Below are 15,261 nucleotides of genomic sequence, written 5' to 3'. Positions count from 1 at the left end.
AAAAATAGGTTCAGTTTTAGTTGTATTTGTAAAAAAAATTAACAAAAAGGCTTCAGATAATTATGTTTATTATCAAAGAATCTGTTGTTTTTTTATTTGCAGCTGACTTTGGTAAGAAAAAAATTATTTTGCAAGGAATTGATAATTCCTCTTTTTTCTTTCCATAAATCAACATAAGATTACATGTATGTACATTTGAATATAAAAACCTTGCTTGTTTGTGTATCTGCAATCCATTGATGCAATTAAAAATATTTGATTTTTATATACATGTAATTTAAAATGATTTTGATTAAGCTCTTTAATATTGTTTATACATTATGTTTTCGTCGAGTTTATTCATTAAGTAGATATAAGAGACATTATAGTCGAACATTTATTAATTAACTATAATAGAAAGAATACATTAAATTAAACTTAAATTATTTTATAATATATCCTTAAAAACTTTTATTTACTATTTCCCATTTACATTTGAAAACTTAAATGTAATGATAATTATTAAGTAATACATGTTAATAAGTATTCAGTATTTATCTAGGATTATGCGTAAAAATATCACCAACCAATACAAAACAAGTCAAGTATCCAGAATCACTTCAAAAAACATTATCACATTATTCAGTTACTGGAAAAATATGTTTAGTGAACTTACATGTATGTTATTAGGAAAAAAATCAAGACAATCTCGAAACAAGTATTAATTTTATACAGTGTACGTAAAATCCCACCAATTTTATTTTTTTATTTTTACCTCACACCATCATTCGAGATTGTCCATTTAATAGGGCGGAGAATGCGTGTCATAGTTTTAGATGATCATTGCAGAAATATATGATTATCTGATCTTAACTTTTTTCTGATAGATAAAAGATCTGCCACTTTAATTGAATCATCTTCGCAAAAGGCCACAGAAACTCTGTTCACAGAATAACGTTCTAAAAGGCAAAATTTATCAAAATTATAACAAAATTTCTTTCATTTTTCACGCCTCCCGAGGGAAAAAATACCTTTATATGAACTGGTCCAGCCCAGGAATACATGTATGCTTAACAGCAAGCGTCAAATCAAAGCTTTGATGTATCAATCTCTCTTCAGTCAAATTCAATTCAATCACAAAAACCGATATTCTATAAGTGCGAGCATACACGATGTGGTAATTTTAAAAACTTGCCACTCCAGAACTCTTAAAAAACGGAAAGTGCTTTAATGTTAATTAATGACGTGAAAATCTAAAATCACTACATTTTTGTATTGGTTCCGTATCATTATTAGTTAATGGCTAAGCCCAATTATCGGGAATACCGTCAGTTTATTTTCTGATTTAATTACTATGTCGACAGCTATGAATAAAGAAACATATGTGGCCTCCAAGGATATATAAGCATAAATCAAAAAATACAAAAATACACTGTAATAACAGTTTTTATCTACATAAACTTTTTAGAAACTGATAGCTATGTATGCATTTTTGTTGTTATTGTTTAGGCCATATGGGGTTCTTGCGTATAAATGTTATGCATATTGCCCCGTCTTTGACAAATGTTTCTGATTATAACTTTGTAATACATGCATAACATGTAACAAACTCTTCTGTAAATTGAACAAAAATGTTTCCGTGAAACTGTTCACTCACATATGATGCTTTTATTTAGTTAGTAAACATTACATCGTGTTGCATAATTTGCTTTGTTATTCATTCAGTAAATACATGATCTTTCTTTACTCTAAATTTGACTTATGTTATACTTGGTAATATTGAGCTCATGTGTGTCAAACTGAGCACCACCCTAACAGGTTTCTATAAATAATTTTAAAGAAAAAAAAGCTTAGGAAGTAACCTCATATAATATAAGGCAAAACTATTCTCAATTAGAAACTTCAAGAAGAAAAAACTGTTTTGTTTATCTATAGCGTTTGGTCCATAGCCAGTATGACGTTTCTTAAATTGCATGTATATAAGACAAACAGGGGCCATAAAGGTTTGACCGTGTACGTATGTACAAAATAACAATCAATTCACCTCCAATTAAAACACGCGTTGTAACAGTTGCTGATTATCTCTCCTTTAATGTATATTTTAAAATATGCCAGAAACTGTAAATATATTAGAAAACAGATTTTTAAAAACCCTGAAAACATGTATTCAATTGAATCAAACTGATATACAGAGATTATAAATATAAGATTAATAAACTCTGAACTACAACGACACTTTTTGACATAAGTGGACAAAATATAAGAACATATTTATAACTTAGAGTCATGATTTTTTTTAATTAAACGTTTCAAATAAGTTTAAGTCCGAGTGTTTGAGTGTTCTCTACACCTATTAATGATATGATTTATAGTCTGTTAACAATTTCCCTCTGTACTTAGTTTTCTCATTTTCCATTTTAAATGTCATTTCATTGATTCAATGTAAAGAAGAACCAGTCTGATCAAAAGGTACGTTTTTGTTTTAAAAAATTTACCAGTCTTCTAGAATTCATGCAAATAGAGGGTGACAAAATAAAAGTATGATTTTCTATCAATTTAGTCGGTATTCATTCATTCAAATTGTTGATATTTCTGACGGAGAAAAATAACTTTAATAATGTTATGTTTTTATCTAATCTTGAATAGTTACCTCCATGGTAAATATGAAGTTTTTCACCATTGAAAATCAAATAGTATTTTCCAAAGAATCCTCCAAATGCAGGTAAAGTTTTTCAATTGTGAACGGTAAATTTTGTTTTTATTTAACAAATAATGATGAAATAAAGCGTAAAATAGCATGCATCATGTATTTTGTGTTGTCTCGTAAACTATTTTCAAGAATACTTAATCTAAGTAATGCCCAGAGCTATTTTATCTAAACAATTTTGCTAATACCGTTTTTTAATGAAGTTAAGTTTAATCAAAATCAACTATTTAAAGAGATCTAACAATATAGATATTGTTCTACAGGGATTTGATTCCAGTTATTGGTATTGAAACTTGGTCTTTTTTCAGTTTAATGGTCTTTCTTCGATTTCCTTGTGAGTTCGTGGATATATTGGAACTCATTGTAAGCTAATACAAAAAGGTAAGGTATTTTCGTTACATGAATATGTGTTTTCTTGTTGTAATCGCTCAAGAAAATAAATCAAATTTTAGAGATTAAATGATTTATTTACGACGATTTAATATTATAAGTGCGTAGTGTAGATAAGATGTGAATTGTTTTAAAATATTCAAGATTCAGCATACGCACTATTTGTTTTCAGCTATGAAAGATGAAATAAAGAGGATAATCTCATACATCATTAACTTTGTGTTGCTGAGACCTCTCAGTTTCGGAAATCCCACTAATGACGGAATTTCGGACGGAAGTACGTCATCGACTGTCTCCTTCGCCTGTGGTTTCGCTATCTTACTTATCACCATTGTTTATTTCACTGTTCAATTTACGATGGAAAATTTTACAAGTAACTCGTTATGGGGATTGTTAGTCTTCATATTGGTGTCAGGGACAGTTGCTACAGGTCTTCTTCTGACCTTAATCGTATTTTGTCAGTCATATGACGTCATTCGTCGACAACAGTTGAAAGACCGATGTGTCGAACTAGAGATCAAATTTTTGTGGTTTTCTGGTTTAGGGGTTCTTTTTCGTGCTGTTATTACTTTGGCTATTCAGTGTGAGTGCGTAGTTGTGTCTGTAGGCTTTAGAGAGATTTCAGAAATAACATTGTCGTGTATGAAGATAATTTTCATGTTAATCCAAATGTGTTTCATTACGTACTTACGAAACTCGCGTCTACTTGGTGGCTTGTTTATTAACTATTTAATCGGGGGTTTGTTTTTAGCAAATACCAGTACATGGGCGAATTATGTTACTTTCAGAATAAGTGATATCTATATTCATACTAACGGTACATCTCTCCTACCACTTTCAAATCAATCGATATATGATGAATGTTTCAATAATTCCAAGATGCACAAAGTCTCTCGTATATTGAGCACTTTTTTCCTCAATGTCAGCATGCTGTTTCTTTTGTTATCATCAATGTTCCTTATAAGACTTTGGCCCTTAGTTCGAAACTGGCAACATATGAGAAATAGTTGTATTATAAACGCAGGTATTAATATTGTCAGTGGGCAGCCTGATACATCTGACCGAGTTATTCAAAATCGCAGGACAGTTCGAATCGTTTCCTTCTTTGTCGGATTTCTAATAAATAGTCCGTTTTTTACAATGGCTATTTTAATGACGACCGTGTACAGTAATGATATAAAATCAATTAAAGTTTACTGGGATTTGTTTGTTATTCTTGTCTTAGCTGTAATGATAGTTATCGTTCTTGTTGGAATTCAAAACCTCAATTTGCATTGTCTAGAAAAGACCTCTTTTTCCACATGGGACGTGATTCTGATGATGTGTATGTCGGGAAATGTGATCATGAACACACTCGGAATCACTTCAATCTTCCTGTGTAATGTAGATAGATCAGTCACAATTTTTACCAAAAACTTGTTAAATTTATTCGCGACTTATTATCACACTGTGTATATAATAGTTGCTAAACGTACACCCCACTCCGAGTTTTGTAAATCGATTTCAAATCTTTCCATTCATGTAATTCTATTTTGTTCCGGTCTGGGGCGTTGGTTTTTGGACATGTTCGTTCTCAATTCTCATGGTAAATACATTTTAAAGGAAGGTGAAGGCTGTTTATTTCCTGATCATAGATGTTGGCTTATGGTGCAATATTTTTTAATACCTTTAAATGCATTTTACGATTTTCAATCATTTGTATTTTATTACGGTAAAATATGGTAACATGGCTGGGGTTTTTTAATTACGGTATGAACAATCGCCTTAGAACAAATTTGGTATATTTAATTTTTCCCCTTTTACATGTTATGTTGTAAAATAAAAAGTTCAGGTTTTTCAAGCATGACGGATTTTTAAAAAAATCATTTTAATTAATTTTATCAAGAAATTAACTTTGTGATCATAAATGTAACTATTTTTATTTATTTTTGAGATTTATATTATCATTGAATATTAGCGATGTAACCGGGTAAAAAGCTCTGGTAATGAGTATACCTAATACTTTAACATTAAAAATTTTTAAGTCAGATTTTTAGTTTATGTTGATTTATTTATCATGCAGTCTTTGCTGTGACGAAAAATAACTAACTTTAAGAAAAAGATGTCTTTTTAGTGCAAAAAAAGCACGCACCAATCCCATGATACCGGGCTTTGTGTTGAGTAATCATGTGAAAAATATTTTTTATCAATGAAGATGTTAAAAAAGATTAGGCTAATAGATGTGCATCACGTATTACAGTATATAAGTATATGAATTTGACACTTGTGGTCTCAGTGAAGTATTAAAAACAATTCATTGAAAGAAATACAATGGCCGTTTATGAAATATGTGAAGATGGAGGGCATGCAACTGCAAATTATAATTACATGAATTAACAAGTCAACATTTGATTTAATTAGTTTTATGATTTCCGAAACATGTTTTCTCCTGAAATTATATCCTCTCTTACAAAAATACATGATCTTACTGTATTATTTTTTGTTGATGATATGAATTTATGGTGATACATCTGAAGTGTAATATTTTTTTCTATAGTGTATCCCGGATGCAAATAGCAAAACATAAATATGTAATGGTTTTGACTGTTGTCAATATGAAAACGCTTTAAAACTATTACGGAATTCCACAAGTTTTCCTGATTGGGCGTGAGATTAAATGAATTCTATAAAGTTAAATGATGCACGTGATTATCATTTGAATCCAATGCATTTGATATATTCAAAATGTATTATGACAAGTGTATAATTAAATTCAGGTGCTGCGCTAAATGAACAGCTGTGTGCCTTTTTAAAATGGTATTCAACGAATATCGTCGAACCTGCAACAATCTCAGCGTCGAAAATATGAGGCATGAGTTCGATTTATTGGCTTATTATGATTCTGTATTTTTGTTAACTATCATCAATTAGTCTGCAAAGTAAAATTTTCAAAATTGCAAATGTCACTTTCAATAAAATCATTTTTTTCAAAATCTCATATTTCACAACTACGAACAACCATTAAAACATACATTTTATTTTATGCGTTAATGAACTATGAAGGTTAACAGCATTGCGTAAAAAATACGCAACCCACATCAGCAGGTTTGTATTCTTTCTGCAACTATTGCTACTTTCGTAACCTGTATGAATAGCTAAGGAAAGCTTTTCGCGGGTTTTTTTTTCAATATCCATCTCTGTATCGGTTAATCAATTATAGATTAAATATTGAAAAAGTACGTAACGTATCATCACATGTATATAATTGTCAGTTATATATTGTTACCCAGAAGCAACGGCCATTTTTAGTCAGCCCGCGGGCTGACTAATTAAGTTAGGATGAAACTTCAATTGCGCTTGCGGTAATTTAAATTCTTGGAAGGAATTAGACAGGAATTAGAAAAATTCGAAGAAGTAATAAAACTGGTCAAACTGCGCATCGATGTATTGAAAGACTGTCAATGGGAATCGTCTGCAGCCCCATGCAGTCCGGAGTCCATGAATATCTTCACGACTTTCTTACTGAGATTGGAGAGTAAATATATCGGTAGTGGTATGTGAAAAGACAAGGAAATTCAAAGAGCTATGTTTGCAAAGTTACAACTTTAAGTATTGAGAAGGTGTGCAATCATACATTGTATGCACACCCTACCTGCTTATCTCCTCACCTACATGTACAATCATAAAAATAAGGGTGCAAATTTAATGTGAACCCGCATATTATTATTGTTCTGGAAACTATTTATCTTGTATTCTAATTAATAGATTGTGTATTCACTTTTGACCTAAAATTAAAATTCCGCTGGCTGTTTTTTTTTTAGCATGGAAGCTAAATGTAAGATATAAAATCTATTTATTATAGCTACTTGAATTAAAGTTGGCATTTTAAAATAACATAATGCATTTGAATTCAGTTTTCAGAAATCAAAGGGATCGTTATATTTATGTTTGGTTGATGTTTATACCAATACAATAACATGGACTGTCAGTAAAATTTACGCGTAACACTTTATCAAGCACATCTAATGTAAAATACCTTCGCCCGGAAATTCCCATATTTGTATCAATGCTATTCAAACGTATCAACGTTTCCTTAAATTTAAGGATTTGAAATTGTCTCAATAATTTGAATAGGTCAGACTACAATTTAAAATATCATTTCAGATAAATTGTTCTTCCTGAATTTAGTTTTATTTCCCTATACAACGATTTCTTTGGTACCCTAAAGAGAATTAAACGTGGACTCGGTGGGTCACTTTAGCTTTAGATATTTACCATTTAAACGAGATAATGCTCCTCTCTCAACGCTCTGCAAGGTCCGAAAAAAATATCAGTCAACTCGAAATGTTATTGCGTACCAACACAATATGTTGAGTGAAAAAAAAAATTAATTGAAAGTATGCCAGTTTCTTTATCAGGTGAGAATTACGTGAATAAATTTCAAAAATATCTTTAACGAAATTTATATATTCTATGCTAATGTTTACATTGTCTTAACAGTCAGTTACAATTGTCAGCAACAATTTTGTTTTTACATTTTTGTTTGAACATTGTATTTTTTAATACGAAAAAAAAGTGAATATTTCTGATCATCGTTTCATAAAACAAATTATTTTGCATGTACTATAAGAGATGCACAATTTTTGTTACGCACTTAAAAATGCAGATATAACAATAATAGCAAATCTTATCCTCATAATCAAGACAAATCCAAATCTCTACAAATTTAAAGTTTTGTCTTGTTTTAGCAATGACAGATAAAATAAGGAGAAGAATATCATACGTCATCAACTTTGTGTTGCTTGGGCCACTAAGATTTGGAAATCTTACTGATGCTGAAACGTCGGACGGAAGTACGTCATCAACCGTTTCATTTGCCTGTGGTTTCGCAATTTTACTTATCACCATTATATATTTGTCTTCTCCTGTTGCTGATGACTTTTTAAACACCGACTCTATTTGGGAACTTTTGGTGTCATTGATGGTCACAGGAACCCTTGCAACGGTTGTTCTTCTGATTGGCATCGTATTTGGTCGTTCATATGACGTCGTACGACGACAGTTGAAAGACAAGTGTGTCGAACTAGAGATAAAATTTTTGTGGTTTTCTGGGATAGGGGTACTTTTCCGTACTGGGATAAATTTGGCGATTGAATTTGAGTGCGTAAACATTTCTTCAGGCTTTCGCGAGATTTCGAAAATAATATCTTCGTTCTTGAAGATAATGTTCATGTTAGTCCAGATGATTTTCATTACGTATTTAAGGAATAAGCGTTTAATAGGAGGGTTATTCATCAACTTCTTAATTGGAGGACTGTTTCTGGTTAACACTTGTATATGGGTCAATTTTATAACAGTAAAAATATTTTATATTTATGCTTTTCAAAACGCTTCATCTTCCGTGCTAGCTAAAAATTTATCAACATGGGATAATTGCTACTGGCATTCCGAGACGCACAAAATATCCCAAAGGCTTAGTTCTTTTCTTCTCACTGTTAGCACCTTGTTCTTTTTGTTATCGACTATGTTTCTCGTTCGTTTGTGGCCCTCCATTCAAAGCACAACACAAATGAGAAACCGATGTGTTGTTAATGAAGACGTGTCGATAAACAGCGATGGAAGATCTAACACTGCAGACCAACTTATTAAGTATCGGAGGAAAGTCCGTATCGTTTCCTCTCTTGTTGGATTCCTAATGAATAGTCCGTTTTTTACGATGGCTATCTTAATGAGGTGGGTGTACTTTGATGATATCGTTCCCGTAAAGGTAGTCTGGGACGTGTTTGTTATTCTTTGCCTGCCTATATTAATACTCATCATCCTTGCTGGAATACAAAACTTAAATTTGAGTTGTCTTAAAAAAATACCATTTTCCACGTGGGACGTGATTCTGATGTTGTGCATGGCGGGTAATGTAGTTTTAAACATTCTTGGAATCACTTCAATCTTCGTTTGTCACGTTGATCGGTCAGTCACAATTTTCATCAAGAACGTGTTGGGCTTAGTCTTGACATATTATCACACTGTGTACATCATTGTTGCTCAACGTACCCCCCTGTCCGTGTTTAGAGAATCGACATTAAATCTCTCCATCCATGTTATTCTGTTCTGTTCATTTCTGGGACGCTGGACACTGCAAACCTTCCTCCTAACTTCTCAAGGAATGTACATTCTGAAGGAGGGAGAAAAATGCTTGTTTCCTGATGAAGAATCCTGGCGTACGATGCAGTATTTTTTGATACCTTTGAATGCTTTTTATGATTTCCAATCTTTTGTATTTTATTACGGTAAAATATGGTTTTAAAGTGATTTCTTGTATAAAAATTTAGAAAACTTTCTCTCTTTGTATATTACTTTGTTAACTTAAAATGCAAAGCTAAGCTTCTCAAGATATGTAGACATTGGCGTTATCTACGTTTCCTAATTTTCTTACACGCCTTCTTATTATGATTAAATGATTAACTTATTATGATTTCGGATGATGCGCGAATGCCCAAAGTCAAATTTGGAACAAGATGCTTTGCCGAACGTCCTTTAGTTAATACCCAGTACTACTTTTTTAAAACAATTAACTAGTTGCGTCATTGAGAATCTTTATGAAGATTGGAGTATCAGACATTTCAGGAGCAAACATTAAGTGCACATTTTATTAATAAAACACAACGTTTGAACAACTACAAAGTGGAGTTTAACATGAGTAACTTCAGAAAAAATACTGTTTGTCCTCCTATATATTTGTAAATAAACTATTTTACAGTTGAAACATAGAAACTGCATACCTTTCAAACGGAGTCTGGACAACATGTTAAGACTACTATTATTTCAGGTATGAAACGGTTACATTGGCCATACGTGGCTAACCAGTATGGCATTTTGCTTTTTATAATCTCAGACTCATACATGTACGTACTTTGTACACGAGTCTCAAACAGGGACATGCATGCCGTCTGAAAATTTGATCTTTCAATTTCTTATATGTAAACGGCAAAGATATTCTTTTGGTAATTAGAGACCAGCAGGTCTTTAATAGGGAATCTTAAATAACATTCACAGTTGTTTGCACACAAAATGCATACAGCTTTTTTCTATAAGTGTACAATGCATTGTATACTGATAAAAATAGATTTTCTAAAATAGAACACATATTTAATTCAATATTGCTAAGTGACAATATACCATGTTTTTTTTCAAGATGGAGTTTAAATTGTAATGGATGACAGACAGCAAATGAAAATTTCATTTTTAATATTTCAACAATAAAATGCTTTCTTTGGCGATCCATGCGGAATATGAATGTGGCGACAAAAAAATGTCGATGAAAAAATACATAACCCGCGTTAGCGGGTTACGTTATATTTTCTGCAATGATCGTTACCTTCATAACCCACATGAATCATCCAAGAGAACATTTTATTTTTTATATTTACATCATTCTTTGACTAATTAATAAATTTATTATAAAAAGTAAGTATAATTCATTAAATTACTGTCAATGTACACAAGTACGTTAGCTAAAAGAAACAGTCAAATTGTCTCCTCTGAGACTTTGAGTCTGACGTTATCATGATTATTACGTGCAGTCCGTGATTTTTCTTAGGTCGCTATAGGTAACGACCAATCGATAAACATTGCGTGCCGATTTCAGTCCTGTCAGTTTCAACCACTGTAGATTTCGACCAATCGATAAACGGTTTATGTAGATGTCAGTCTGGTTGTTTCTATAGAGCTATGAATTAACCATAAGTTTCCGTAAGAAATAGAGGGAATCACACTCGGTAGATGTAAATATATGGATATATGGTCATATCCCCCTGTATAAAAAGTCTCAGCTTCTGTCCAATGGCCTGGCCCAGTGACCATGAATTTAATAATTTAGGTGGGTGATTTCGTGGACACCAGAATTGTGCATTTACTTTTTTCTCAAATATATATGGGAGTAAAGAAGAAGGTGCTCTAAGATTTTATACATGGTCACATATTGGCCTCATTCTAGGGCTTGAGCCCCTTAATCTGGGTCCATGAATTTTAAAATTTTGGTAGAGGGTATCATGGACATCAATTTTCCCACAAATGTTTAGGAGAATATAGGAAAATTTCTGAAAATTTGGCTTAAAGGGCAATGTACGTGTAAATGCATTGCCTCAGCGGAAGCAATCATTTAAGTTTCACTGGAAAGTCCGAATATTTTAGGAGGAAACAGTTAATTTTACAAAATAATTAATTTGAAAGCAATTTTCTATATGCACTTTATTGTTTTCTTTTTTTAAGATGAATACATCTGTGTCTCTGTCACTTTATATCCCTATACAGAGTCTTAATTATTTGATCTATTCTATGTCGAAAAGAACGATAATGATCTTGACCATACCTAAATAAAATACAGTAAACAGTAAATATACCCCCCTTTTTGAATTCGCTCTCGTTGTCCGTGGGCAAAGCGAAAACACGGGGGGGGGGGGGGATCAACACTGTATACACTAAAATGATTCAATCAAATGTTAATGATACATTCATTTGTTAATATTGTCAGCTTGTTTGTTTGAAAATTTCCTTACTCTTTCAATAAACCAAAGTAGAATATTCCTTCCTTACAGCTGTGATTAACTGTACATCCTCATTTAATCTGAACAAAACCAATAAATTATAATACTGCGCATTTCAGTCAACAGATTTAAATACATGTACATGTAGTATTGAAAGAAAAAGTATGAATATTTAAAGAAGAAATATAAAAAAAAAAATGATGCCTATTAAACTAGCTCTATAGTGAGCTATTTTAAAAAATCCCATTTTCGACCGACATATACGGTACGGTGTATTATTAATTACAAAACAAAAAAGCAAGTCTGTGCCCGATTTTCAGAATAATGTTGAAAAGTGGTGGAGGTATCCATGCTCCAAATGATCTTTTGTAAAGTCGAGTTTTAAAACGAATACATTGTGTTACTTAACAAGTTAATACGCTTATTTATTTTTAAGAAATATATTGGTAAATAATGTCCACACGAGCATTTCAAACCCATGCACTTGCGGTTTTTGAAAAGGGACGTTTACAAAATGTCCTTAATATCAAATAAATGATTTTATTACTTTCGTGTGGACCATAAATTTCAATTGTATGTCGATTTCTTGTTGAGATTTTCCTGCATTTTGGTATTGTAGTTTTTAATATATAGTTAATCGTTCGTACAATGCTTTCCCGGTGAGTTCGGCGTACTTTTGTCTTGGATTTAATTGTTTAAATGTAAATCGGTATTAGAAGATATGGGTAAGATTCTTTCATAGAAATGATTTTTTTTTTTTTGGCTTTTCATGCATGTCAACAGAAAAGGGCAAAGATTTCTAGTGAAAATGATGTTTTAGGACGGCAAGCCTTATGGGTTTATTGAGAATTTTTCCGATTTAAATTCATTTTAATTTGAAGCTCTCAATAAAAACAGTTTCAATTACAGAACTTAGAAAGAGCAGGTGTTTAGATGATTATGCTACCCTGTAATAAAAATAAAACGCATGCTATTAATGTATTTTGACTGGATGATTTGTTTTATAGATATAAGAGATGAAATAAAGAGGATACTTTTATACATCGTCAACTTTTTATTGCTGAGACCTCTCAGTTTTGGTAACCCTGATGAAGAAGGAAATTCAGATGGAAGTACGTCCTCGACAGTCTCCATCGCCTGTGGTTTTGCAATTATACTTATCATGATTGTATATTCGTTAGTTGCAGTGGAGAACTCTACCGTCTCTTCTTTACGAGAAACTCTAGCACCAGCAGTGGTTGCGGGAACAGTTGCTTTAGCCCTCGTTTTGATCCTCTTCGTCGTCTGTCGGTCAAATAATGCCTTAAGACGTCGGCAACAATTAAAAAACAAATGCGTCGAACTAGAGATCAAGTTTTTGTGGTTTGTTGGGTTAGGGGTGCTTTTGTTCTCCGGAAAAAATTTGGCCATTAAATTTGAGTGCATAAAAGAAAGTTCAGTCCTTAATGAGATTGCAAGCATAATGTCATCACTTCTGAAGATAGTGTTCATGTTGACCCAATTGAGTCTGATTACGTATTTAAGAAATTCTCAACTTCTTGGTGGATTGTTAGTCAATTACTTAACTGGAGGATTGCTTTTAGCAAACACTAGTGTATGGATCTTTTTCATAGCGAGGGAAATAAGTTATATTTATACTTTTCGGAATGATACATCACCAGAATCCAATTCATCAACATGGGAAGATTGCTTCTGGCATTCAGAAACGCAAAAAACATTCCAAAAATTTAATTCGTTTTTTCTCAGTGTTAGCATGCTGTTCTTTTTGTTATCATCAATGTTTCTTGTTCGTCTGTGGCCCTCAATACAGACTACATCACAAATAAGAAACCGCTACACAGTCAATGAAGAAGACGAATTGTCAACTGAAAGTATTCCACAACAAGAGAACACAAGTTGTCGAGGTAACCAAATCCGTAGGATAGTTCGAATTGTATCCTTTACCGTCGGGCTTCTGATGGGATGTCCGTTCTTTACAATGGCTCTTCTAATGAGATACGTGCCTGATGATGTCGGTACCGTTAAAGTTTACTGGAATATGTTGAGTATTTTTTGCCTCATTGTTATGATACTCATCATCCTTGCTGGAATCCAAAACTTGAATTTAGGTTGTATCGAAAGAATCCCTTTTGACACATGGGACGTAGTTTTCATGTTTGGAATGGCGGGGTATGTTGTTATATTCATAATTGGAGGTGCTTCGGTCTTCGTTTGTCAAGTGGAGGGATCAAGTACAATTTTCACCAAAAACGCCTTAGGGTTAATCGTGACATATTATCACTCTGTCTATATTATAGTTGCTCGACGCACGCCACAGTCCGAGTTTAGAGAATCGACAACAAACCTCTCCATTCACATTATTCTGTTTTGTTTATTTCTTGGACGTTGGACTCTGCAAACCTTCCTCCTTAGTTTTAATGGAATATACATACTGAAGGAAGGCGAAGATTGTTTGTTTCGCTCCCAAGAATATTGGCGCATGACGCAGTATTTCCTCATACCTTTGAATGCGTTTTACGATTTCCAATCATTTGTATTTTATTATGGTAAAATATGGTAAAACTGTCTTCTGGTACATATAAATGATTCCAATTGTTAATTTTTTAATTTGATTTCATATGAGCGTTGAATGTAGAGCATGCTTTATGTGGTATGTCCATGTATGCTGACATCGTTTTTCAAACGTTGGGGAAGGGGGAAGGGGTAGAGTTACCAAACAACCTACCTAATCCTTCACCAATCACTAACTCACTCAAAATCTTAATCTGTTTGGAAAGAAGATGGGGCAATGTACTGGATCTTAAACCTATTTAAGTGAAAGGCCTTGGGCCAGTTCGTTGTAAAAATATTTATTTTTCTATGTATATATGTGTTTATTAGAAAAAAGGTTGCCTACTCCACCCACACCACCCACCCCAACCCCTGGTTGGTACGTTCCCTGTGTATAATACTACGATCCAAATGCCCACAGTTTAGAAATATGACATCATAAAGTTAACCGTTTCCCGCCATTTTCGAATTCTTAGCATAAATCGGCTTGCTTGTTAAAAATAAATTACTAAGTACCCCTCCTCCGTCACGGTTTTCAAGATTTTGGGAAGTCCCCCTCCCCCTTTTTTTGCTAGCCTAGATTTTTTTAATGAGTCTATATATTATATCAACAAATACATGCAAGTATAACTGTTGAAACCCGTTTATCTCTGCTAAACACCAATTTTGAAAAAAAATAATGACTGGTTAGAAAATTGTTTAACCCAATCAAACTGAATGTATGGCATTTCTAATAAAATTAACAGGCCTTTTCATCGATCCCTGGCTTACATGTATATTTAATATTGTTATATTCAGTAGTATATTCTCACTATATAACTCTATATAGACGAATAGTCAATAAATGTAATATTAACTCGTCCGAAAAATATTGACCGGTCAATATTTTTTTGATATTGACCGGCTAGGAATAATATCTAGAGAACATTCCCTCTATTTCAAATAATCGCCCTGATTTGAGGATTCGTAAATTATGACGTAAATAACTCTTCGCGACTCCAAAAACAAGGTGACGTCATAATAGACAGTCAGTCAAGGCAAGTAAACAACGGACGTGCAATGCGACGGTTTGCTGTCATAACGGATGTAAGGATTTGCGAATTACTGTGAAGT

General features: G+C 32.7%; 3 protein-coding genes across 4 annotated transcripts; all 3 read left to right on the top strand.

The window, feature by feature from the left end:
• The first annotated feature begins 2,367 nt into the window (after window positions 1-2,367).
• On the top strand, window positions 2,368-5,179 carry LOC128189670 (uncharacterized). 2 transcript variants are annotated; one of them, XM_052861367.1, is made up of 4 exons: window positions 2,389-2,448; window positions 2,626-2,701; window positions 2,995-3,067; window positions 3,249-5,179. In XM_052861367.1, the coding sequence occupies exon 4, from the start codon at window positions 3,251-3,253 to the stop codon at window positions 4,799-4,801; it is 1,551 nt and encodes a 516-aa protein (XP_052717327.1). In that variant the 5' UTR covers window positions 2,389-2,448; window positions 2,626-2,701; window positions 2,995-3,067; window positions 3,249-3,250; the 3' UTR covers window positions 4,802-5,179. The 2 variants fall into 2 exon arrangements, with proteins under 2 accessions (XP_052717328.1, XP_052717327.1); XM_052861368.1 differs by lacking the exon at window positions 2,626-2,701 and having other exon boundaries at window positions 2,368-2,448.
• Window positions 5,180-7,348: 2,169 nt separating this feature from the next.
• Window positions 7,349-9,526, top strand: LOC128190566 (uncharacterized). The gene is made up of 2 exons (XM_052862657.1): window positions 7,349-7,473; window positions 7,804-9,526. Exons 1-2 carry the CDS (start codon window positions 7,455-7,457, stop codon window positions 9,357-9,359), a joined length of 1,575 nt encoding a protein of 524 aa, XP_052718617.1. The 5' UTR covers window positions 7,349-7,454; the 3' UTR covers window positions 9,360-9,526.
• Window positions 9,527-12,496: 2,970 nt separating this feature from the next.
• On the top strand, window positions 12,497-14,158 carry LOC128186875 (uncharacterized). Its single transcript, XM_052856817.1, has one exon. It carries the CDS (start codon window positions 12,566-12,568, stop codon window positions 14,156-14,158), a length of 1,593 nt encoding a protein of 530 aa, XP_052712777.1. The 5' UTR covers window positions 12,497-12,565.
• The last annotated feature ends 1,103 nt before the right edge of the window (window positions 14,159-15,261 follow it).

Source organism: Crassostrea angulata, chromosome 6 (genome assembly GCF_025612915.1).
Source record: "Crassostrea angulata isolate pt1a10 chromosome 6, ASM2561291v2, whole genome shotgun sequence".
Lineage (NCBI taxonomy): Eukaryota > Metazoa > Mollusca > Bivalvia > Ostreida > Ostreidae > Magallana > Magallana angulata.
Note: the sequence above shows the minus strand (reverse complement) of the source record. Positions and strands in the feature narration are given on the sequence as shown.